Source organism: Onychomys torridus, chromosome 9, assembly GCF_903995425.1.
Source record: "Onychomys torridus chromosome 9, mOncTor1.1, whole genome shotgun sequence".
In the NCBI taxonomy this organism is placed as follows: domain Eukaryota; kingdom Metazoa; phylum Chordata; class Mammalia; order Rodentia; family Cricetidae; genus Onychomys; species Onychomys torridus.
In genome coordinates, this window is record NC_050451.1 from 58800303 (window position 1) to 58826201 (window position 25899).

The 25899-nt window shown below is 50.3% G+C and overlaps 1 protein-coding gene across 3 annotated transcripts in view; it reads right to left on the reverse strand.

Annotated features, from left to right (window-relative positions):
- Positions 1-25899, reverse strand: part of Bmp1 (bone morphogenetic protein 1) — a 46266-nt gene that overhangs the window by 14244 nt on the left and 6123 nt on the right. For 2 of the 3 annotated variants that reach the window (XM_036199139.1, XM_036199141.1), the window contains exons 2-14: positions 22675-22788; positions 19371-19535; positions 19079-19196; positions 18616-18794; positions 18122-18227; positions 15998-16122; positions 15057-15172; positions 4653-4755; positions 2788-2904; positions 2441-2586; positions 2139-2334; positions 1234-1359; positions 413-573 (exon numbers count right to left, since the gene is read on the reverse strand). In XM_036199139.1, the coding sequence (XP_036055032.1) occupies positions 413-573; positions 1234-1359; positions 2139-2334; positions 2441-2586; positions 2788-2904; positions 4653-4755; positions 15057-15172; positions 15998-16122; positions 18122-18227; positions 18616-18794; positions 19079-19196; positions 19371-19535; positions 22675-22788 (1772 nt within the window). Of the gene's footprint in view, positions 1-412; positions 574-1233; positions 1360-2138; positions 2335-2440; positions 2587-2787; positions 2905-4652; positions 4756-15056; positions 15173-15997; positions 16123-18121; positions 18228-18615; positions 18832-19078; positions 19197-19370; positions 19536-22674; positions 22789-25899 lie in introns of those variants that run through there. The other variant, XM_036199140.1, reaches the window with a different exon arrangement.

Genomic DNA, 25899 nt, shown 5'->3' on the forward strand with positions numbered 1-25899 from the left:
GGAAGCCTCTCTCCTTGATGACTCCCTTCCAGGGAAGCTGTCAGGCTAAGCAGCCGTTGCCCCCATCCAACGCTGCCTTGTACATCGCAGAGCCCCAGGGCAGCTGGCCCCAAGCCTTTCCTCATTCCACAAGCTTCCAACTCCATGGCCGTTCTCACCTGCAGATGTTCCTTCAGGGCCCCGCAAACCCTCCAGGCTTCCATGTATTGGGCAATCTCCTCTCTGTCCTCAGGGTTCCCCCTCCTCAAGACAGGGTTTCTCTGTGTAGCTTTGTGCCTTTTCCTGGAACTTACTCTGTAGACCAGGCTGGCCTCGAACTCACAGAGATCCACCTGCCTCTGCCTCCCCAGTCTCAGAGCCTAAGGCCCTAAGCCCCAACCTTCCGACCCACCTTGGCTCCAGAGGCACTTACGTCATTGCCCTCAGTCTCGAAGAAGTCAAATTGTAGGGAGATACGGTACTGGGTGGGAGCCACCAACTGCCAGATGCAGTTTTTGTTGGGAGGGTATTCTTTGGGCCAGCCGGGGCTGGTGATGGAGCCATTGAGCTTGGTGAGGAATCCACCACAGGCAGCTGGAGGGACAAGGGAGGTGGCATCATCCACCAGGAGTCCCCACTCTAGGGAGGGGTCTGTGTCCTAGGCTGGGCAATAGTCAGGGTGAGATGGGGGTCTGTAGCTCCCACAACTCAGGGCGTGGGACAGATGGAGGAGGTCTTTGGAGGTGAGTCCAAAGTTTTAGAGCGGAGGGGCGGGGCTGCATATATGGTCATTTCTACCACCTCTTCTGGAAAATGGGCAAGGAATCTGCTGGGAGGGGCTTCGGAAGGGACCGGGAATGTGTATAAATGGGCAGTCCTGGGAGGCACCTAGAGTGGCTGTTCAAAGGTGGCAAGACCAGCCTGATCTGCAACTGTAGCCCTGAAGGGCTGTCACTAGCTTACAGGCCTGGACTCTGAAAAATAGTGGCTTCCAAACTGTGGATCATGACCCTCTGGAAGGTGGTGACAGCCATTACCAGGTCAAGATCAGTATTAACAAAAGAGTCAGAATAAGATCCCCTAATGCCAATGCGTATCACACTCTGCCAGCGTTCTGGGGGCTGACATGTAGAACAGCTTTCTCATCCATGGCTGGGAGTGGTTCTAGGGAACGTCTCCAGCTTGTCCTGGAATGAGATCGACCCAAGGCATGGGAAAGAAATCAGTGGCCCAGGGACAAAGCGGGGCACTCACCCTCACATCGACGCTTGTCTGGGGCCAGCTCATACCCAGGGTCACAGCTGCACTTGTAGCTGCCCAGGGTGTTCAGGCACCGCTGCTCACAGCCCCCACGGTTGGGCCGGGAACACTCATCCACCTCTACAGGGAAGAAAAGGGTGTCACAAGACGGAGACTCTGCTCCTTCTTCCTGCACTGGGCTTGAGGTTCAAGCCCAGAGTCTCAGGGTTCCTGTGAACCCAACCCCATTGCAGGGGGAAGTCAGCTGAAAGCCTCACTTGTCTGTTCAGCCCTGAGCTATTCCCCAAATCCCCAGGGCAGCTGAGAACCCAGGAGGATAACCTATGGAACCTTTCTTCTGAGCACTGAGGCTAGCTGGCAGTTCCCATCAGTACCAGTCCCAACAAAGGACTGTCCTCTCCTTCCTCTTTCACTCACTACATGACACCTAGTACGGAGGCAGCTACTGTGTCCACTGTATAGGCGAAGAACTGAGGCTTGACAACAGTGTGACAGTGTGCCCTAGACCACACTGGTTAGAACAAAACCAAACCCCTCCCAGCTCTGCTCCTCATAGGCTTGACCTTTGCTGCTGTTTACCCACAATGCTTTTTTTTTTTTTTGGTTTTTCGAGACAGGGTTTCCCTGTGTAGCTTTGCGCCTTTCCTGGAACTCACTTGGTAGCCCAGGCTGGCCTCGAACTCACAGAGATCTGCCTGCCTCCACCTCCTGAGTGCTGGGATTAAATGTGTGCGCCACCACCGCCCAGCTATACCCACAATGTTTTAATATGCCAACCTCAGTGTCTATGCGTTTGCCTCTCTCTCATGGAGTCGTCTTCACATTAAACGAAGGAAGAATAAAGAATTAAGGGGCTGGGTATCCACAGAAGGAGAAGGCGGGACAGCGGGCGGAAGTACCTTTGAAAAAGTTGACAGCGAAGCCAGCTTTGTTAATGGACCCGTCGGAGACGAACTTGAGCCACAGCCGGCTAGATGTGCTTTTGATGTCGTCAGGCTTCTCGTAGCCACAGTAGCGCCCAATGAGGTTGCTGCTCTCACTGTGCCCGTCACGTACTTCCAGGTAGTCATAGGCACAACTGTCGTGGCGCTCAATCTAGGAGTCAGGGGCTCGATCAGGGAAAGGAGCTCTGGTTTCCAGGATCCCCATCTCCAGAGACTGTCCTAGAGACCGACACAGGCATTGTAGGGTCTGTGGCTACCTCAAAGGACTGGAACGTGAGGCCCACGTGGAAACCTTCAGACACCTGGATCCTCCAGATGCAGACTTTGCTGGGCCGGTAATCGTCGGGGTAATTAGGCGACTGGATGTGGCCATTGTCCTTTTTCACATCACCACCGCAGATGGCTTTGGGGACGCGGGGTAATGTTGGTCAGCATGTTTTGCCCTGCCTAAAGTGCCCCTCCCCAACTCTGCCAGCTCTTCCAACACACCGTTCCCCATTACCCACCCTGCCGACCCCGATAGAAGACACACAGGAGGGACCCTGGAGGCAACAGGAGGGAGCCACTCTGGACAGCCCAAGGCCCCCTTCCCCTCCCTCAATACCTTCATAGACTGCAAAGAAGCCCTTTCCAACCCAGTTGCTGCTGCTTCGGAATTCCACCCAGAGGCGGCTGTCAGTGGACACAATGGGCTCGGGGAGTTTGCCCCCACAGAACCGGCCTGCAGACAGTAGAGATAGAGGACTCTTGAGCCCCAGGTCTCTCCAAATAAGCCCCAACTTTATTTGGAGGCCCAGGGTTCCAGTCTGCAGCCACTTTACTGTGCATATTCCTAAGACCCCCAGAAGAGCCAGAAACCCCTTAAGGGATAGGACAGAGTTGAATGACATGATTTTTGGGGTGGGGGGCGGTGTGTTTTCAGGGTTTTGTTATTGTTATCTAAAAACAAACAATATAGCCCAGGCTGGCCTTGAACTTTTGGTTCAAGACCTCAGTCCCCCCCCCCCATGCTGAGATTTTAAGCACAAGAGACTGAACCCATGGCTTGGTGCATTTTAGGCAAGCACTCTAGCAGATGTGCTAACTGCAGGCCCAAGCTTTGAACTTTTGGTCTCAGTCTCCAAAGTCCGGGGATTAAAGTTTAATTGACCTTTTAAAAAGCCTGTTACCATCATGACTGATCTTTATGAGATCTCCATGCAAACATACTACGAGAGGGGAACAGGCACAGCTTTCTCTGCATACACTGTTACAGCATGCTCTCCCAGGCTTCCGCCACTGGGTCAAATTCAGGGGATGCTTATGGAACCCCAAACTCCAGAATCTGGAGAAAGCAATCCTGTTCAAATAAAACTCAATAAGAATCAGCACGAGAGGTGAGGCTGGCCATTTGTGGAATTTTTCAGAGTCAAGGATTGATTGGGGATGATTTGTTTGTTCCTAATAAGACTGAGTGTTTCTGAAGGTTGGTGCTAGGAATGTCAGTTCCAAGAAAGAAAGTGTAAACTTGGAGACCTAACACCCTGCAGAGGAAATGTAATGTCAGCTGCTTTGGGTGACTGACAGGTCTACTGAAATATCAGAAATGGAAGTGAGGAGATGACTGTCTGAAAGCGTCTGGCTGCTTCCCCCACAGACTAGGGGACAACGATGCTGAGGCTGAGGAGTAGGTAGCCCTGAATCACGTCGGACTGCACACAGATGGAACAATGAACAGCATCACACAACACCTCAGGCTTGATGCAGATGTCCTCTGTGCTCTATTTCTGTGGCCACTGAGCTGCCTCTTTGTCCAATGGTGCTTTGGTTATCATTGTTAGGGTCTTGCTATGTAGCCCAGGCTATCCTCAAACTCGGGATCCTTCTGCCTTGGCCTCCCCAAAGTTGGAAGTATGGCACTACTATGCCCAGCTTTGTCCTGTGGGGCTTTGACCCCTTTATCTCACTACACACACACACACACACACACACACACACACACAAAAAAAAAAAAAAAAAAAAAAAAAAAATTAGTGACAACGTATCTTGTACAAATAGAGCCAGGAGACTGTTCCAAGCCTACAGTTATCAAGGTGAGTAGGTTTAAAGCCAGGCCATATCATGGGCTTCCAAAAGTTGGGCCTTGTAGATCAAGGAAATCCCAGTGAGGGTGTGAGCCCAGAGCTATGGGATGTGCAAAGCAGCCTACCAGACATACTCCTCCCAGACATACTACCATATTCTGGTGACTCCCCAGCCTTTAAGAGAATCTTTAGAGAGTACCTCAAAAGTCTGCAGTAAGAACCGGAAGTCTGAATCACAGATAAGAGTTGCCCACTGTCACTAGTTAGTGATGGAACTAGCCAGGACAAATTACACCAGAGCCTGTAGGTCTCGTATCAGGATGTTACCCCCTTAGGGTATCGGGCCACAGAGTGTTCCAACAAGAACCCAGGGTGCTGAAGAGGCTGAGTGCCCAGTGCCCTTTACCTCGGAGGGGCGCCTTCCTCCAGAAGCCGTCCCGCACCTCCACGTAGTCATACCAGCACAGGCGGCTACGGTACAGGTCCATGGACGTGAAGTTGAGGATGATCTGGGGAAAAACAATAAGGGGTGAGAGAAGGTCACATTGCTCCCACTCTGGACCTGCCCCTGGGGCCAGGTAAGTGTCACTTCCTGGCAGGAGTGAGAGCTAACCATTACCAGCCATGGCCGGCACTGTTCCCACACAAACCCTGTCAGTCCAACTGAAAACCCATCTATTGTTCCCATCACAAACACCCAGGAGATATCATGGCTTTCACTGCCTTGCAATCCCCATCCCAGTACAGGGTTATGGTCTTGGGTTCAATCATCCCAGTACAGGGTTATTGTCTTGGGTTCAATCATCCCAGTACAGGGTTATGGTCTTGGGTTCAATCATCCCAGTACAGGGTTATGGTCTTGGGTTCAATCATCCCAGTACAGGGTTATTGTCTTGGGTTCAATCATCCCAGTACAGGGTTATTGTCTTGGGTTCAATCATCCCAGTACAGGGTTATTGTCTTGGGTTCAATCATCCCAGTACAGGGTTATTGTCTTGGGTTCAATCATCCCAGTATAGGGTTATTGTCTTAGGTTCAATAATCAGTCAGGCCGGGCGGTGGTGGCGCATGTCTTTAATCCCAGCACTTGGGAGGCAGAGCCAGGTGGATCTCTGTGAGTTCGAGGCCAGCCTGGACTACAAAGCGAGTTCCAGGACAGCCTCCAAAACTACAGAGAAACCCTGTCTCGGGGGAAAAAAAAAAATCAGGTTCCCTGACAGTCAATATAAATCGTCCTTACAATGGAAGAGGGTAGGACCAGGGAAGGCCCAGGATAGTGTGAGCGGTACTGATGGGGAGGGGGGTTCTGAAATGGGAAAGAAGGAACCAGGAAGGAGGTTGAGACACCAGTCATACAAACTCCCTAGGGCCTGATTCTGGGAAGGGGCATGGTATCTGCAGGGAGTGATTATCAGGTCATTGTTCCTCTCTTGAATGGTTTAATGCATGTCTCTGTCCTCGCAGAGGATGACATCTATATGAAAGATTGTGCAGAAAAAATGTAAACTGCAGCCCCAGGACCTGGGTTTGAATCAGCCTATATTTCCTGCTAAGTCCTGGGGTGAACCATACAACTTCCCTGATTCAGCGTCCCCAGCTCATGTGACAGCCTCCAACACCACAGTATTCCCTGGAGGCAGAAAGGATCACACTGTCTTACTGACTTGACAGCTGCCACAGCCCCTTGGTAAGTCTCAATGCTCCATAACCATGGCCAAGAACTTTAAAAAAAAAAAAAAAAGATTTTACTTTAGAGACAGTGTGGTAGTACATGCCTTTAGTCCCAGAACTGGGGAGGCAGAGGCAGGAGGATCTCTGTGAATTTGAGGCCAGCCTGGTCTACAGAGCAAGTTCTAGAACAACCAAGGCTAACTACATAGAGAGACACTGTCCTTTATTATTGTTATTGTTATTATTATTATTTATTAATTTTATTTTCCAAGACTAGGTTTATCTGTGTAACAGGTCTGGCTGTCCTGGAACTGACACTGTAGACCAGGCTGGCCTTCAACTCACAGATATCCACCTGCCTATGTCTTCTAAGTGCTGGGATTAAAGGTGTGCACCACCACTGCCCAGCAAGACACTGTCTAAAAAACGTTTTTGTTTTTTTTTTTCATTTAGTTTAGTATATGTGTATCTGTGTGTGACTGGATATATGTATGTGTTCCAGAGGCCAGAAGAAAGCAGGAGGCTCTGGAACTAGAGTTACAGGTGGTTGTGAGCCACCCCATGTAGGTGCTGGGAACCAAAGTTGGATCCTCTGCAAAAGCAGTATATGCTCTTCACCACTAAGCTAGCTCTTCAGTGCCCCACCGCCCTCCAGACCAATTGGTTTTTCAAAGGCAGAGGCTTCAGGGAATCCACTTGCTTGGAAATATCCAGAGGGACCCCCAAGTCTACTGTGCTGACACAGACCCACAAGGTTCCAGGGTCAGGTTTGATGTGACCTGTGTGATGTGTATGGACACGGGCCTCACCTCCCCTCTGCTGGTGGAGATCTCGATTTGCCCAGGCTCCAAAGTAGGCACCAGCACCCGATATCTATGTCCCCGTCAACAGGTGCCTGGTCAAAGAGCTGGTTCCTGGACACTCTCCCAAGCCAGATTTGTCAGTGCTGGGTGGGGACATTCTTTGTTTATTTATTTATCTAGTGTGTGTACACACAGGCACACAGAGGTCAGAGGAGAATTTTCAGGAATCAGTTCTTTCATTCCATCATGTGGGTTCCAAGTATCAAACTCAAGTTGACAGGCTTGGTGGGCAAGTCATCTTGCCAGCCCTTCTGAGGGATTTTTGGTTTGTTTTGTTTTTTGAGACAGGGTTTGTCTGTGTAGTTTTGGCGCCTGTCCTGTATCTCGCCCTGTAGACCAGGCTGGCCTTGAACTCACAGAGATCTTCCTGGCTCTGCCTCTCAAATGCTGGGATTAAAGGCGTGCGTCACCGCCGCCTGGCTTTCTGAGGGATTTTTTAACCATCACTTAGTCCTTTTTCCTGGCCTCTCAGCTCCATGACACCTTCTATCCCATTCTCTATATCCCTCCGGACCACACCCCAGTACACCATGCCCTAGGCTCATTAATAAGCACACACTCCTTCCATGATGTCTACTCCTACGACCCTGCTCCCATCTCCACACTCCATCTTCCCAAGCTCCCACTGCCAGCAGTTCTCACTGTGACCTTCAAGGTCTTGAGACTACAGGGATTTCTACCATCCCTCCCTGACCACTCCTTAGTCCACAGTCCCTACTTCCCTTTATTCGTGCATGTTTTCTCAATTGTAGTGACCTGAGATGTATCTGAATGGAACTGTATTTTTGAAAAGTGAATTCTATCTTGCGCTCATTTCCTAGTCGTTATTGTGGGAAGTTGTTGCTATGATTTACTAACATCAGCATTTCCAAAGAATGAGGCTGCAAATCCATTCTAACTCCGTCCATGGAGCCACAGTGCCGCATGCTCCCACCGGGGTAGATCTGGAACTCTCTGTGTAGACAAGGCTTACAGAGATCCATTCATCTGGCTCTGTTTCGAAAGCATAAGCCCCTCCACCCAAGTTGTCCCTTTTAGAAAAAAGGACCAAATGCTCCCACAGAGGAAGCAGCTAAGGGCCAGCATGGCAGCCTTCAAAGGGAGTTCATGGCCAGCCTGCGCTGGCACCGCCTCATACTCAGCCTCCATGGTGTGCACTCCACACTCACACTTCTCTTCCAACTCCCTGTTCTCAGCTAAAAACTACAAGCTGGGCACATCCAGATGGTTGTCTTCTGTCTACGTGGACAGCCACACCTGACTACGTCACTTGGGACGCCATGCTACCTGCCCACTGGGTCCTTGGCACTGCTAGGCTAAGTCTACCTTCCCCAGCTCTCCTCTCTCCTCTCTCTTTCAGCCACTTTTTCTGCCCATTCATCCACCCTGGTCCCACCATCAGCTTTTTGTCTGGGGTAAGTTCAAAAGTCCTTGCTCTTGGCTTGGCTCAGCAATCAGAGTAGTTTTTATTATGTAAACCTGATCATAGCCACCCTCTGCTCAAAATCCTTTAATACGAGTAACATATGCATAACTCAGAGCAAACGCCAACGTCCTCACTTTGAAGGACCTTTCTCCATCTCATCTCTTTACCTCTGACCCTGTCTCCCACCCGGTCCATGCTCATCCGCAAACACACCTCACCTACCTCAGGACCTTTGTCCTTACAGCTGGAAGCTCTCCCCAGCGGCCTGCAGGTGTTCCCTCACTTCCTGCTAGTTTCTGTCCCCAAACAGGCGAGGACTTCTCTGAAAATCCCACGAGTCACTTCCCTCCCCAATGTGGGTCACCATCTCCTGCTCCCAGGGACTTTCTGATACATTGTCTTTCTCCTCTGACGTGGAAACGCAAACCCAGACAGGCAGAAATCTCCTTTGTGGCACAAGATCTCCACATGTGGCACTTAGTAGGTACTTAAAAATCATCGCTCAAATACAGTTTTGCTCTTAGGAATCTTCAGGCGTAACTGTCTAAATGTATAAAGATGCAAGTATAAAGGTGTCTACTGAAGCATTTTGGGTAATAATGAAAACTTAAACTCAGCTGTCCTGAGTTGGGGATGCAGCTCAGTGGTAGAGCACTTGCCTAGCAAGCGCAAGGCCCTGGGTTTGGTTCCCAGCTCCGGGGGGGGGGGGGGGGGGGGATCAGCTGTCCTTCACTAGAGCCCTGCAAGGGGGTGGTCGAAAAATTACATGAAGAGAAATGAAGACAGTCAGGCGGTGGTGGGAGGCAGAGGCCGGCGGATCTCTGTGAGTTCAAGGCCAGCCTGGTCTACAGAGTGAGTTCCAGGACAGCCAGGGCTACACAGAGAAACCTTATCTCAAAGAATGAGAGGGTGGGGGGAACAGAGAGAGAGAGACAGAAAGAGACAGAGAGAGAATGAAGAGGACTGAAGGGTATGCAGCCTTAAAAATAGATGGGTGAATCCATACAAGCCGACCCAAAGCAAAGACAGGATGTACGGTCAAGTGCAAGGCAAGCTGCAGACAGCCCTGATGTGAGTGCGAGCCCTTTGGCTTTTATGTGTGTCACACAAACACATCAAAGCGTTCCTCCTGCTTAGTCCCTGTCGAGAAGGGGGCTATAAAAGATTAAGGAGAAGAATATTCATTTTTACATTGTGTTTATGGACTGTTCAGGCATTTTATATCATGCACATGTTATTTTTATATATCTAACAAATGACAAAAATATCCTTCACGGAATGCCAGATGGAGGAAGGGATGAGGAAAGCTGAGGCGCAGCGCCCTGTCTCCCACACTCACACACACCCTCTGCCCCTCATGCAGGCAGCCCCCTGGGCTGCCAGTCTGTCTTTCTGCTCAGCAGCTGGAATAAGAACAAACGTCTACTTTCCCCCACACTCCAAAGTCACCACGCCCAGAGGGCAGAACCCCAGAAGGCCCACCCAAGACCTCCCAAGGGGCTAGACAGACAGAGGTCACCTGACCTGGGAGGAGAGACCTGTGTTGGTGGTCAGTAGCACCCTCAAGGGAGGCAAGCAATGGCTATATTGAGACCAGAGGTGTCTAATTAAGAGTCGTACTAACTTCTGTCATGTGGACACAGCTGTGCCCCGGTGGCAGGGGCATTGCCCTTTGCCAAAGAAAATCTGGCCAGCTCTACTGTTTCCTGGCTGAGGACCCTGGGCTTTTAGCTAGGCTTCCTTAAGTCTCTGGATAGTTGTCTACAGACTGGATGGAGTCTCAATGGCTGCAGTGGAGACATGGCGGGCTAAGCGAGGTACAGTATAGCCATCTGTGAAGAGGTCCTCTCACACATGGTGGCCCTCTCAGGGAAGAACCATTTTGGAAAGGAGTTGCAAGAGGCCATTAACTACATCACTGCTTAGACCACTCACTGGCTTCAAGGTTGCCTCACCCCACAATCTTAGACTCGTCACTGAATTCCTTGGTACTATTTTCCTTATCTATGAGTGGGTAAGAGGACCTGCCTACAGGGATTAGGGGAAATGAGATGAGTAAAGCTTACATCACCATCTGGTGCAAGGTAGGCCGACAGTAAGCCTGGACTTCACTTTTAGAATTCAGTTTACTGAAGTCTTTGCAATACCGGGGACTGATTGAATCCTGTGCCTTGTACATGCTGGGCAAATGCCCTATCACTGAGCTGCACATTGATAGCTCTTCTTAGGTTTTTTTTTTGTTTGTTTGTTTTGTTTTTTTTTTTTAAAGTCTTGAGACTAGGTCTCATCAAGTTACCCAGGCATGCCTTGAACTTACAAGCTTCATGCCTCTGACTTCCAAGTAGGTGGCATTCTAGTTCTGTGCCACACTACTCTGAGCTGTTTAAAACATTTTGAAATATGTAGTGGTTCAGATCAGAATCCTGTAAGTAGAGAGAGACAAGTAGGGCATCTGAGAAACTGACTAGAACTTACCCATCAAACCACTGGAAATATAGAGACGACAACTGTAGCCAACCTTTGTTGAGATGTCTCTATGTGCTATGTACCGCTCAAGCTCTTTCTGAATTTGAGTTCCTTCAATCCTCACAAAAACCCACAAATCACTGAGCCCATTTTGCAGGTAGGAAAACAAAGACACAAACTGCTTCATTACTTGGGAAACACTGCCAAGTCCCAAGGCCAGCTGCTAAGTTCATGAGTGTTGACAGGCACTTGGGCCACCATAAGGCTTTTTGTGTTTTTGTTTTGTTTTGTCTGTATAACAGCTCTAGCTGTCTTGGGTCTCACTCTGTAGACCAGGCTGGCCTCAAACTCACAGAGCTCCACCTGCTTCTGCCTCTCTAGTGCTGGGATTAAAGACGTGCACCATCACCTCCCAGCTCTTTAAGGAACCCTTGCTCAAATGTGACAACCCATGACATACCAGGATGGGGCTACCATCCACACTTCTGGCCACGAGCTAAGCGCTAGAGTAGAGAGTGAATGAAAAACAATCTCCCAGCAGCCAGATATGATGACAAAGTCCATCCAGTCAGGCAGGTGGCCTTGTCTAAGGGTTACTGTTGAGAGCAGACTTTGAAGTCCTTCGGTTTAGAACTCCCTGGTCACATTTACACGCAAGCGCCATGAGCCTGAATTATTCCCTCTCCTACACAGTGGAGGTGACAGTGGCAAGCTTGAAGGTGGCTGAGGACATCAAGAGACAGTGTGTGCCATGTGCCCGATTCATTGCATGGCATAAAACTGTTCTAACAACAAATCCAGGGCCCAAGGTTTCAACTGTAGAGTGAGACACAGAAAAGGATAAGAGAAAATGGCCATTTTTATGAAAGTACCAGCCTCCAGAGGTCACTGCAAGGTTCACGTCCCCAGGTTGCCATCTTGGTTTTTCTGTTTTTTGTTTTTCAGACAAGATTTTAAGGTGTAGTCCTGGCTGTCCTGAAACTTACTGTGTAGAGATCAGCCTGCCTCTGCCTCCCAGCACTGAGATTAAAGGCGAGTGCCATGGAGCTAGGCTGGAGACACTTTTTTGAGCTGAGGATTGAACGTCACTATTTTTTAATTGATACACTTCTACAACCATGCATTGGCACATTTATAATCTTTATCTTGAATCCCCTTCTTGCCCTGGAGCTCTGAGCAGGGTTCTGAAAGGGGATGAAGGTCTTTTGGAAATTATGGAGGGCTTATCAGGTAGGCTACTGAACTAGGGCCCTGTGACCACTTGAGAGAAGAGTCGGGTCCATGCAGTCAGAAAATACTGGGGAGAAAGCTGATCCAGCCCACCTGGCCTTACTCCTGATGACTGGGTCACATGACCAGGAAAAAAAAGCCATGATCTACCCCGACTGCTCCTCAAGAATCAGGCTCTCTTGTACATCTACACATCCCTGCACTTAGTAGGCTTACAGATTTGCTGAAGAATGCCAGAATAATTGTTGAAATGCTGCAACAGGGCCTCAGAACAGAACAGCAGTGTAATCACAGACTAGTGTATCCAAATCCAGCTTCTATGTGACCTGGGACCAGGTACTAACTTTCCTATGTTCAAGTTCACGTCCACGTAAGCAAAACAGGGACCAAGACTATAATGCTCTCACGCTAATTGAAAAGCACAATCCAGGTTGAGGATCACAGCTTAGTAAAACCTTTGCCTAGCTAACCCTGGGTTTGATTCCCACCACAAAAAATCATGACACACAGAAATCACTGAACACATGCTCAACTAATCACATGCTTGATAACTGTTAGTTATTATTATTATTATTATTACTACTACTACTACTATTATTCATACTCGTGGATGAGATTTCCAAGGACTGGAGGAGTAGAGACCCTTGGGAAGGCAGCCAGGGCTCAGCCTGTTCAAAACAGCAGAAAGGTTTGCAATTTTGAGATTTGGAATGAGAAGAACAAGGGACGAGATCGCTTTTGAGGGAAGATGGCGGACTGCCAGCGAAGGGAGAGAGAACAGAATTACCCAATTCTCAATGAGAGTCTGCCCCACGAAAGCATGACCTTCAAGCTGCAAAAACAAAATCACACATCGTCTGGAAAGCCGCTGCCCAATCACACAGAAGGGAGAGTAAGGAGCTCCTAAGTTGACGCTTGTCTCTAAGCTTCACAGATGACATCAGAGGACAGTCAAATAACTTGCAGATGTGTCAGTGAGTATACTCTCAGCAGCTCCACAGCAAAAGCTTTCTCAAGTTTCAAGGGTGCGTGTGTGTGTGTCCGCATGCATGTTGAAAGGGGGTAGGAGCAGATTCTGGGAATTGCAAACTGTGGAGCTGAACGTCAATCGGTAATTAAAAGGACAGTCTGTGGCTACTTAGGAAAGAGCTTAGGGATGTATGGGGGGGGGGGGGGGGGGGGGCAGGGTATGGTGCACTGAAATAAGGCCCATTGCTGAGTACATTTCTCTCTTCCTTTCCAAAGGGACTTTTCTCAGCTGTCAGGATGGCGGGTGTGATGTGGAAAGGCATTCCAGTTCTGTATTCATCACTGCCGGACAGGTTCCTATGCTAGGGGAAGATGACAGAGGTTTCTGAGGGGTGCACATCCCCACCAACAGGTGGTGGCCTGTGGCTGGAGGATAATGTAGTCAAATCTGGTTTTGAAAACCTGCAACTTATTAGGTCGATGGCAGTTTGAAGGGAGATCTTAGACGCACTTTGGCCTGTTTCCTGCTCAGTATTCTGATTAAAGCTCAGGACAGAGTCGCAGATGCCATACCTATCTAATGGGCAATGGCAGACGTGAGAGGCTGCTAGTGTCCTGGTGGACCGTGGAACTCTTGATTCGAAACCCTCTTGCACAAGGTGCTGGCAGTCTCCATGAAAATAACAGTAACACCAAAGTAAACACCTTGTTCCAATTATGGAAAAGAATGTAGCAGCTCACTCTTGGGAACAATAAGAATATGAAGGACACAGAAGGTCCGGGGTGGGCTAAGAAATCAAGACTCCATGTGACAAGCCCACGTGTGAGTCTAAGAAGTCAGAGGAAGGGCTGGAGATGTGTCTCAGCTCTTGAAGGGGACCCAAGTTTGGTTCCCAGCATCCTTATCAGACGGCTCACAACTGCTTGTAATTTCAGCTCCAGGAGGATCTGATACCTTTGGCCCCTTTGGGCACCTGCACGCGCGCGCACACACACACACACACACACACACACACACACACACCATACACAAAATATAATTTAAAAACAAGGGAGGAGAGTGGCCTTCCTGGGTTGGGAGGGCTGTCTGGACAACAGGAGGTGAGTTACACTCTTGAGAAACCCTCAGGGTTTCTCCAAGAGACTCTGTAGCATTAAGAGTTGGCAAGAGGCTGGGCGGCCACGGCGCACAACTTTAATCCCAGCACAGCCAGGTGGATCTCTGTGAGTCCAAGGCCAGCCTGGTCTATAGAGCAAGATCCAGGACAGGTACCAAAACTACATGAAGAAATCCTGTCTTGAAAAACAAAAACAAGAACAAAAAAAGGGTTGGCAAGAGAACAGAAAGGGAAGTCCCAGGCCCTCGTCCCTCAGGATTCAAACAAGGCTAATCAATCATGCAGTGGGAGAGAATACATAGACAAGCTCTCTGCCACTCATGCAGTTGGTGCCTATTCAGCTCACATGCATGAGCAGCAGGCGGAGCAGGACCTGAGGGTCCCGGACAGCAGTGGGGGGGCGGGGGAGGGAGATAGCCATGACCAGAAGCGTGACTGGAGGCATCTGTCTTGCTCTTAACTGTTCTCAGGACCACAGCTTGTGAGAATTGGGCCCTTTGGGAATCCCTGACGCAAGCTCTGATGATACAGAGGAGAGAGCCAAGGGCTGGGGCTGAATGGTTCACCCGAGGCCACCCAGGGCATCCCAGAAAAGGCTGAGATTGAACCCAGCCCTAGGAAGGGTTCACATCTTATCCTGTCCTTGTTAACTGTATGACCTGGGCAAGTTACCTAATGGATCTTCCTATGACTCAGTTTCCTCCTCTGCAAGATGAAGACTCAGGGTGGGCGGACGAAAAGAAGAGGAGCCATGTAACAAGCACTTTAAAAAGCACCCAAGAAGAGCTAGACAGTCACAACGGAACTACATGGCAACTGCACATAGCAACACTATCTTCAGATTAGCCCTGATGTACAGCTCGTCGGGGAGGAGGGGGAGAGAGCAAGGTTAGAATTGGAGGGGGGGGGGAGCCCTCCTCACTGCACACTTAATGCATTTACGCCAATGACTGGGTAGGTCACCCTTGTGTCAGAAACCCTTGGGCTGAGGCTCCTGGAGGGAGATGATCTCCCACTTCTGGGGTCCCAACAGAGGAAGATTCAGACAGGTAGTCAATCACAGTTACCTTCTCCCCGGGCGTGACTGAGATGCGCCATACACAGTGCATGTGGGCAGAGTAGCCGTTGGGGTACTCAGGGGAGGAGAAGTTGCCGGTGCTGTCTTGGAGGGTCTCGCCACAGGCTGTCAAGGCAAAAAAGGAACTAGGCTGCTGACTGTAGGTGTCAGACCCCCCGTCTCTGGCTCACCCCTGAGCTCTGGAACCCATAAGGGAGACAAGAGTGGCTTACGAGAGGGGTTCTGTCCCTTTAAGATGTACCCCTCCTCCTTACACACAAGCTTAAACCATCCTACTTCCCTGGTCTAGTGCTGTCAGGGTAACCAGATGCCCTGTTGTCAAGGCAACAGGGATTCCAGAGTTCAGGTCAAGCTCTTTGAGTGGGTCTCGCCTCCTCCTCACTGTCCAGGAGAGAGGCTAGTGGTTGTCCCTTTCTGTCCCTACTCATCCTCACTCTTCTGGGCCCTTCTGTAGTGGGCAGCCATTCCAGCTTTGATCTGGAAGTTCCAACCCCCATGGAGGCTTCGGTAACGGTCACGCCCACAAGGCGGGGCCGAGAGAGGACCCTGAAGACCCGAGATCCGGATGCGCCGGCTCTCTTGGTTCCTGGACCCTGGACGCTGGACGCTGGAGGTAGACCAAACAGAGTTCTCCAGAGAACACCCTGGACTGCGCCATACCTTTCCCAGACCCTGCTAGCTCTCCCTTCACTTGTAAGTTACCCCCACAGAATAAACCTTTTTAACTGTGTGGAGTGGCCTTACTTTCACAAATACCCTCCCTCCCACCCATCAGCCCGTTTGGTCCTTAACTGGAACACTGCCCTTCCTTCCCAACATCCTTCTCTGAGACTCACAGCTGTGACTTTCTAGGTGGTCCTGAGCCCTGGCCTCTGCCTTCCTTGGACTCTACCCTCCAGCCCTCCTGGTCTGCCCCTTCCCTGCTCTAACCTGGGCATTTGTAGAGCTTCCGGGCCTGAGCGATGTCCCCTTTGCTGAGTCTGGTCCTTTGGCCGATGGAAGGCTTCACCCCATTCACCTCATACTTGGGAACAATGGTGTCCAGGAAGATGCCCCTGAGAAGGACATGAGGAGACTTGAGGGCATTAGTCTTCTGGAAGGTGGATACAGAAGAAGGGTAGCATGCTCATCTACACCCACAGGGCATGACATTGCCAGGGCCCAGACATTCCTCAGCAGGGTCAGGGAAGGGTGGAGATGTTTCACCCTGTCATTAAAGCTGCCCACTGACCAGCAGCCACCCTCTGCCATGGCAGCAATACCACAGGAGCTGGGGGGAGCCCAGAAGTGCTTTGAGGAGCAGGGACCTGGGCCCTTGATGTTGAGACTGGTTTTGACTCCCAGCCCTGGGAGAGCTTTGGGCCCTAAGCTGTCATCTCTCAATGCCTCTCAGCTCCCACCTCCAGACCTCAAATGATGATTCAGTCTCAATCACTGTCTCTCTTGACTTCTCAGGGTCAACTGGTTACCCTCTAACATGGCTAGGATTGGAGCAAGACCGACCGACAGCAGCTTCCACCGTGGCCAGCCAGCTCCCAGGGCACAGTGTCCCTATTTCCCAATTCCTTCCTGCTATTCTCGGCATTTCCATAGAGGAGGAACAAAGAGGAGACAATGATTCTCCCCATCCCCAGGGTCCCTGACTCACCTCCAGCTGGGCAGGGCCCAGTACAGGGGTGTGGGTATGATGGGAAACAGAAGGAGGGTCTGTGGGGGTGGAGGACTGAATGAGTTCACTCTCTTCCCTGGTCTCTAGTCCCAGGTCCAGAGCAGGAAGAATGGGTCTAGAGGAGCTTAGAGAAGGGGGAAGGGCCACCACTTAGAGAGGGACAGGGATGCAGGAAGGGTAGACCAGGGAGGGGTGTGAGGAGTGGGGGCACGTCCCCCAGTCCTGGAGGAGGATCTCACATCATGCCCTGGTTAAGGAGGTATCTTGTAAACTGGCAATGGGGACCAGTCCAGGGTTAAGGCCACGCTTTGTTCAAATTAGCCAGTCACAAAGCAGACCAAGCCATCTCTGGTCTGTAACTGGCTCCTTGAGAAGCTGAGACAAGACAATCAAAAGGCAGGACAACCTGTCCGCAGGTTAGCGAGAAGGCTCAGTAAGTAGACACTTGCCACCATGCCTGTGGAAGAGAGTTCGCTACCCAGAACCCAAATAGTGGCAGGAGAGAAACTACTCCTGTGACATGTCCTCTGACCTCCGCAAGGTACCACATGGCATGTGTACTCGCCTATACACACAAATTAATAAATGTAAGGGGGGGGGAAAAGTCCAAACTCTGCCTTGGGTTACATAGTGAATTCAAGACCAGTCTGGGTCACTTAGTGAGACCCCTCTCTCAAAAATAAAAATTAGGGGCTGGAAAGATGGTTCAGGGGTTAAGAGCACTGAGTGCTCTTCCAGAGGACCTGAGTTCAATTCCCAGCACCCACATAGCAGCTCACAACTGTCTGTAACTCCAGTTCCAGAGAATCTGACAGACACACCTGCAGATAAAACACCAAAGCACATAAAATAAAAACAGACTCATAAATAAATAAATGAATGAATGAATGAATGAATGAATGAATGAATAAATGAATAAATGAATAAATAAATAAATAGGACGGGTGTAGAAGCCAGGGGTATACCACTTGCCGAGTATGCACATGACCCTGGGCGCAATTCCTAGTACTTCAAAACACAAACAAGGTGAGGAGAGGCAGACAGCCAGAAAGAGGTGGTCCCCCTGGGAATCCCAGGAAAAGGAAATGTACCCTGGTGACAGATGGGAGACAAGCTCAGCTCCCTTGGGTTGGCACGATTTGGAGACCCCACCAGGCAGGACCTGTGAACTCAGGTCTTCTCAGCCACAAACCCTCCCTTCACACAGCAATGGGCAAAGCCTGGGCCTGCCAGCTCACACTCATGGGAGAGGCTTCTAAGGCAGGCACGGCCACAAGCCCTTTGCTTAGGCTGCAGGCACCCTAGTGAGACTAGGAAATCAGCAAAAAGAATGGCTTCAGAAGGCAGGCTTGGGCTCCCCTGGGCCAGGCTCAGACCATTCTCACCTGGAGAATGTGTTCCGGGCATAGTGCATGATACTGTCAAAATCATAGGTCTCTCCCAGGGATTCCACTTCCTGAACCTCCATCTTCAGGAAGTTATACTCCTGCCCTGCAAAGAACGTGAGAAAAGTGGGGTGGGGTCGTCGAGGGCGTGGCCTGTGTCCTCCCTGTACCTGTGAGGGGCTGTCTATCTGAAGGTGTAAGGGATGCAGAGGGAAAAGGAAACAGGGACATCCATAGACGGACATCCATCCTTCCCAGCAGAAGAGAGTGGAGAACTTGCTCAACAGGGAGGGTCAGGAGGCCACAGACAGGAAGGAGGAAAGAGCAGAACTAGCAAAGGACAGGTAAAGAGATAAGCCTGTGGGAATAGCCAGGGACAAGCTGGCTGCAGCTCAGCCTTCTCACCAGGAGAGCTGGCTTCTGGTGACTTCAGCCTGACCCCTAAGCAGCTCCATAAGCCCTAGGATGGGACGCAGCCCCTGGGGTGTGTGTACCTGGCTGTATGTTCTCGCGTACAATAGAGACATGGCGGTCCCGGTCGGGCCGCGTGTGCTCGTGCCAGAAGCCAATGACATGGCCCAGCTCATGGACCACGATGCCAAACTTGTCACAGTTCTTGCCGATGGAGATGGCCTGGGGGCCCCCACCTCGGCGACCCACGTAGGAGCAGCACCTGGAGGGCGGGGCCAGCTCAGGGGGGTGGTCCCGAGCTGGGGGAGTGCATCCACTCAGGGGCCGGGCCAGGCTGCCGGGGGTGTGCAGGGGTGCAGAGGGGGTGGGGATGGCCCTGAGCACCCAATGCGACGCTGTATGCCAGGGTCAGAGCCATATGGATGGGTGATGCCCACAGCGGGGAGAGGGGATGGGCAGGCCCAGCTGAGGGCCGCAGGCGTGCCTAGGGCAGAACCTGGCCGGGGATCACCGCCAAGGGTAGAGTGCCCAGGGGGTCCTGCTCACCCGCAGGGTCGATAGGTGAATACAATATAGCTGTCCTCATCCGTGCGCTCTAAGAAGGTGACGCAGGTATGCTTCTCCCAGTGTCTCATGGCCTGCCGGAAGACCGCCCTCTGGCTGCCTGTAGGAGGATAGAAGCCAGGCTGTCACATGTGGAGCGGTGAGGAGGCACCGACCAATACAATGTTACAGCCAATCTGCTGAAGGCACGCTGCCTGGCCAGGAGGCTGTGGGCAGGCCAAAGGTGAGGAGGCCAAGGCCAGGTGCAGGCTCACTCACCGCGCGGCACACTTACCCGTGAAATTCCCTCCAATAACAAAGGGGATGACCCCATCGGGCCACACTCGCTCCGGTCTGGACGTTGCTGCCCGCCTGCTTCGAGACCTGCCTCTCCATCTGCCCCTGGTTTCCCTCTGTGGCTGCCCACTAGTGCCCTGACCACCCAGGGCAGAAGAGTTTCCTAGAATTGAAGGAGGAAAGAGGTCAGCGGTGGCGAGTGGGAGACCGACCAGGAAGAGGAGGAGATGCAAAATAAGGGAACCCGTCCTATTAGTTGGAGACTCTGGATTCGCAAATTCGCCTACTTTGCTAAAAATTTATTTGTAAATATGAGAAAATCAATACTGTCCGGCTTTCATGATCACCCATGGACATGCATGGGGCAGTTAAAAAAAAAAAAAAGTTGAGTGGTCCAATGTGTGCACATTCCCAGCCAAGGTCAAACAAGGTATCCTGTCTGCCTGTTTCACTTCTCACACTATAAACAAGTGTCCTTTTTTTAAAGATAAACTGAGTGCTACTTTTTAAGGTTTTTTGTTGTTGTTGTTTTGTTTTTGTTTTTTTAATTTGGCTGTTTAAAATGGTTCCAAAGCAAAGTGCTCATGTGCTGTTTTGTGTTCCTAAAGCAAGAAAGCTGGGCTACAAGCCCCACCTGGTGATGCCAACCTGTCATCTAGCTCCTGAGGAAGCTGAGGCAGGAGGGTTTTGAGTTCAAGGCCAGCTTGAGTTCTACAGTGAGTTTAATGCCAGCCTGGGCAACTAGGAGAGATCCTATCTAAAATTAAAGAGTAAAAATAGAGCTAGGCAGCCAGGCAGTGGTAGCACATGTCTTTAATCCCAGCACTTGGGAGGCAGAGGCAGGCAGATCTCAGAGTCCGAAGCCAGCCTGGTCCACAGAGAGAGTTCCAGGACAGCCAGGGAAACCCTGTCTGGAAAAACAAAACAAAACAAAAAATGGGGCTAGGCACATACCTCAGTGGTAAAATGCTTGCCTGGCATGCATGGCGGCCCAGGTTCAATCTCCACTATCATACATACACACAAAAACAAAACCAAACAAAGCTGGGATGTATCTTACCAAGAAATTCCCATGTTCAATGAATTTGTTCTGGCTGAAGTCAATGCTGCTAGCCATGAGTTCAGTGTTTATGAACTAACTTCATATTAAATAAGGTGTCTTCAAATGAAACACACATAAAATGTGGTCATAGGGTGATCAGTTTACAAAACTGCATCCAAAGGCTGGTGGGAGCTTACATTTCTCCTAGGAGCAATGACTCAGTATTTGCTAATTCATTCTTCACGGAGACTATAAAGTCACTATAAAGTTCTATACTAGCTGTGAAGCTGTGCTCTAAGTATCTGGAATGGCCACGGAGACAAAGAATGGGCTAGGACTCCAAACTAAGACAATGAGGTACTCTCACTTCCCAGGAACTGTGAGGACTCGGGGGATCCAAGGTTTGGAACACGTCCCCTCTTGTCTAAGAAGCCTTGATATCAGTGAAGAATACAGAGTCGTGTACTTTCTCAGGGCTTCGGGACCCACATTCCCACGTGACACAGCAGCTCTATGGCACTGGGGCAAGCGCCACCGTCTGTATCTGAATGAAGAGAAGACTAAAGCCAAGGTTGTGCCCAAAATCACCTGGTGGGCTGGCAGCAGGCCCGGGTAAGACTTCCGCCTGTGCCAATCCCACTAGTGTCCCTTGAGGTCCTGCAAACTTCTCTTGTCACAGATACCAGAATACCCTTTGATGCCAATCACCCTCCTTGGTTTTTTTGTTTGTTTGTTTGTTTGGTATTGTTTTGTGTTTTGTTTTGTTTGAGACAGGGTTTCTCTGTGTTGTTTTGGTGCCTTTTCTGGATCTCACTCTGTAGACCAGGCTGGCCTGGAACTCACAGAGATCCACCTAGCTCTGCTTCCCAAGTGCTGGGATTCAAGGTGTGTGCCACCGCCACCCGGCTCAACCGCCCTCTTTGGATAGTTAGTTTCTAACCCCGAACTGCTCACACCAGGATCATCCCTCCTGCTGGATAGGGAAGATGGCCTGGCACATCCAAGTATGCGCAGAACTGAACCTCAAGAGGAATCTGGCACTTATAATGGGGAGCCTCTGTGTAGGTCTTCTGAAGCATGCTCCAGCTCCATCCTGATGTTAGACTGTCCCTCAGCACAGCAGTAAGAAGGTTGGGAAAAGCCAATCCAGCCATTCTCTTTCCCCACCACCAATGCCACATAGGTTGGTAGGTGCCTGGGCTGCCAGCAAACAAGGAGCTGTGAGCCCAGCTTCAGGACATGTAAATAAATCCTTTTCGTGTGGCGTGGAAAGATACTGACTGGACGTGGGGCAACAGAACACTGGAAATAGAGATGAGCAGTTGGGTCTTGGGAGACAGTTTGGGAGGGGTACTGAAGAAGCTCCTGAGGATGGCCCCAAAGGATGCACAGAAGCTTGTACACTGGGACCCAGGAGGACTGTGGTATTGGGCACAGCATGGTGGAAACATGGGAGACAATGGTTTGAATTCTAGCTCCAGTCCTACCACGTACACACTCTGTGTGTGTGAGACACTAGGCCGATCACTTTACCTTGTGTGAGGCTTAGGCCTGGCTTCTGGGAAACATGAGTGGTCCTGACACTTACCCCTTGTCCTGGTTGGATTTTTTTTTTTTTTTTTTAATTTGATACAAGCTAGGGTCATCTGGGAAGAGGTAACTCTTAGTTGAGAAAATGTCTTAAGATTGGCCTGTAGCGGTATTGTCTTGATTAATGACTGATGTGGGTGGTGCCACTCCTGGGGGCATGTGGTCTTGGGGTGTCTAAGAAAGCAAACTGAGCAAGGCAATAAGCAGCACTCCTCCATGGCCTCTGCTTCAGTTCCTGCCTCCAGATTCCTGCCTTGAGTTCCTGCCCTGACTTCCCTCAGTGATGGAGCCTGACCTGACCGAGCATTGTAGGCAGAAGTAAACCCTTTATCCTTCTCAGGCTGTTCTGTCACAGCAACATAAACCTGAACTAAGACACTCTTGAAGGTGGTTGGAGACAGTCAAGTAGGACTTTTGAAAGTACTTTGTAAGCTATATGCTAGAAAAATACTGGCTTTTGGTTCCCATGGGTGTTGACATTATTTCTCCTCTGGGGCAAGATAAAGATATCCCAAAGGAAGACATCCCCTGTGTTGGGTTCAAGTTCATGGCCTCTGTCCTGGCTTGAAGGCCTGGCTGGAAATGGGGGTGGGACAGAGGCAGAAATCCTTGTTTCCCAAATCTGAAACACATTTCTAGGACACAGAGAGCCAGCCTGTCGCCAGTGTACCTGAAGCTTTGATGGATGACCTTCGGGCTGTTTGCTGTCTGAGAGCCGTAGCCTGCTGTACCCGGAAGGCCCTCAAGTCCTCTTCATCCAGAGCAATGTCCCCAAGAAAGGCAGCTGGAGAAAAAGAAAGCAGCCAGAGGCTGAGTTAATCCTTTTCCCCAAGGCCGTGCACATGGTGCTTATAGCCCTGACCCAGCGGATACACTGCCCTGACCCCTACAGCCACTCTGATCCTCAGATGCCACCTGAGAAAGATGGGAAAGGAGAATGACAGGTCAGCTTCTAGAATCTCTTCAGGGGTTATATTTGCTTTTTACTTCAAAGCCCAACAGGAATGAAGTGTGATAACAGACGCTTACAGCCACAGATATTCAGACAGCTGAGGCGGAAGGATCACTTGGGTCTGGGGTTTGCAGACCAGACTTAAAGAGGGAAATGGCTGGGCGGGAAAAGGTGCTTGCTTCCAAACCTGATAACCCAAGGAAGGAGAGAACCAACTCCTGCAAGCTATCCTCTGATCTACACACATGTACACAGAGAGAGAGAGAGAGACAGAGACAGAGACAGAGACAGAGAGACAGAGACAGACAAGGAGTAAATAAAACTGTTAATAAATGAATAGTCCCACAAAGACATAATTGTATCACTCTTCACATTATCTTCAGAAAATAATTAGTACCCACTATGGGCCAGACATTAAGTCAGAGGGTAGGAAGGCAGAAGAGGCTCCCTGGCCCTACGGAGCTAACCTTAACAACACAAAGCTCACACAAACACTGACTCAGAGAAGTCCACGGAGAGACGTGCTCTGACAGTGGGACGTGGAAGAGAAGATGCTCTGGTGTCTAAGAGCCCACGTGTTAAAGGCTTGGTCCCCAAGGTGGCGCTACTGGGAGGTTCTGTGCACCCTTGGGAAGTGAGGTCTTAGAGGTGCGGATGTGACTGTGTGTGACCTTGAAGGGGGTCGTGGGACCAGGCCCTCCCCTCATCCTCTCTTTGCCTCTTGGTTGATTTGACGAGTCATTTTACTCGGCCAAGTGTTCCCGCCACAAGCTGCTGCCTCTAAGAGGCTCCAGAACCAAGTTCTCCACTATCGTGGGCTGGAAACTCAGGAACCATACGCCAAAACAACCCTTTTCTCTAAGTCAGACCTCTCGGGTGCTTGGTTACAGTAGCGGAAAGCTGACTAACTAGCAGTCTATTTGTGAGTCCACGTTCTGTGCTGAGTATGTGGTGTCACATAGTAAATGTCGTTCAACCAAACGGGAGGCCATGAAGTACTGTAAGATGGTTTCCAGGCTTACCTGGTCCAATAAGGCTTGGCACAGGTAGGCAAATCTGGGAGGCCAAGACTTATACCAGGAGGCTCCCAGCTAACAAGGAAAGGTGTAACGGCTCGCAAACGAATTCTAAGTTTCTGGGTCCTCCCTCTGGGAAGCAAAGGCCCAGGGGTAGGACAACCCTCCCACCCCCAAGAGGTCATTTCCATGTCTGGGCCTGGGAAAAGAAGCCTCTGGAGAGATGGGCTGTCTTCAGCAGAGGCACAGCACTGTCTGTCTTGGAAGGAGCCCAGATGCGAGCTTCTCACCGGGCTGGGTTTCGGGGAGCGGGGAGGCCAAGCTGGAGGTGGAGGGAATCTCAGCAGCTTCCCTGCCGCCGCCGCGGTGACATCTGCTTCTCATCCCAGCAGAGTCAGCACTACACAAATTGTTTTAACCTTGAGGCCTTACACGCTGGTTCCTCCTCCCCAGTTGGCCCCACTGGGTGGATACATATACATTTACTTTATCACTCACTTAGTCACCGATGGCTAATGTCCCTATGGGCATATGGTGACATCCAAACCCATGCTGTCTTTGCAGAGCCTCTGAGGTCAGAGACTACACCCCTGCACATGCAAGCAGCACCCAGCACTGGCTTTTGGGTAGAAGAGGCATAATGAATGAATGAAGGAATGAATGATCATGCCAGTTTTCTTTTGGTCTGCAAATACGTGCCCAGAGACACATGCTCACTCAGACACAGCTCACCTGAATGCAGGAGCGACCTTAGCAGTCATCAAGCCAACCTTTCATTTAACAGTTTAGGAAACTGAGGCCCAGAAGGGAAACTGACTTTGGATTATACTGCCAAGCCTCTGGAAGGCTTGCTTTACACTCAGATTTTACCATCCCTAGTCCAGTGGATTTGCTCAAGTTCATTACCTCTCGGGAACCCATATTGTAAATCCGTATAAACAAAAATAGACACTCAGACACACACACACATCCACAAAAAAAATACACACACCGTCGTCACAGAGTTAAAAAAAAAAAAAAACAAACACAGATACAAGCTCCAACACACACAAGCCAGTGGCAAGCTCTGAGAACTCATTAAGCCAGTAATAGTAACAATAATGACACCTTGTGTAAATGTCTGTTGAAATTTACCCAGCGCTTTCCAGTTCACAAAGTGTTTGCTCATTAATGAGTCCATTTAATCCTGGCCCACCCACAACATGCCCAGTAAGCCATACGACACCCCTAGGAGTGTCCCATTACAGACATTTGGAGAGATAACCTCATAGCTAAACGCCAGCCCCCCTCCCTTGACTAAAGAGATCAGGACCCTGGGGCCAAAGAGGGAGATGGCATGTCCAAGGTCACCAGTCTGTAACTAGTCCAGAGTCTCTTCTGGAGCATGCAAAAGGGGTTGAGACAGGAAAGACTCCAGAGGGGAGATGGTAGGTTCCTATATGCCAGTGCAGGAACACCTCACACTACTGTAAGCTTTGTACTTTTATACATACAGGGCACCTCCAGGCTTCTGTACCCACACCTACCAGCATAAACAGTGCTGGTGGGGGCGCTGGTTACTGAGTGGAAAGGTCATGGTCGCAACAGAACCCAGTATCAGTATTCAGAACTTTATTAGGAGGAAAGGGGGGAACCAGGCCTGGTGAGAGAGAAAGATGGTGGGGTGGGGGAAGAGGGGAGCAAGCAGGGAGCAGAGAGCAGAGAGAGATTGTGTGCATGTAGTCACCAGCACCCACTGATGACATAAGACGCAAGACCCCGAGCTGCACATGTGCAGGAGTGAGGGCCGGCTCCTAACTTGTCCCTCAGTCTCCCTACAGTATCAATTCCAGGACCCCTACAGATACTAAAATCTTCAGAGGCTCAAGTCCGTATGTAAAACGGCATTGCATAGAACCTAACCATGTCTTCATTCATTCTCTCTTTT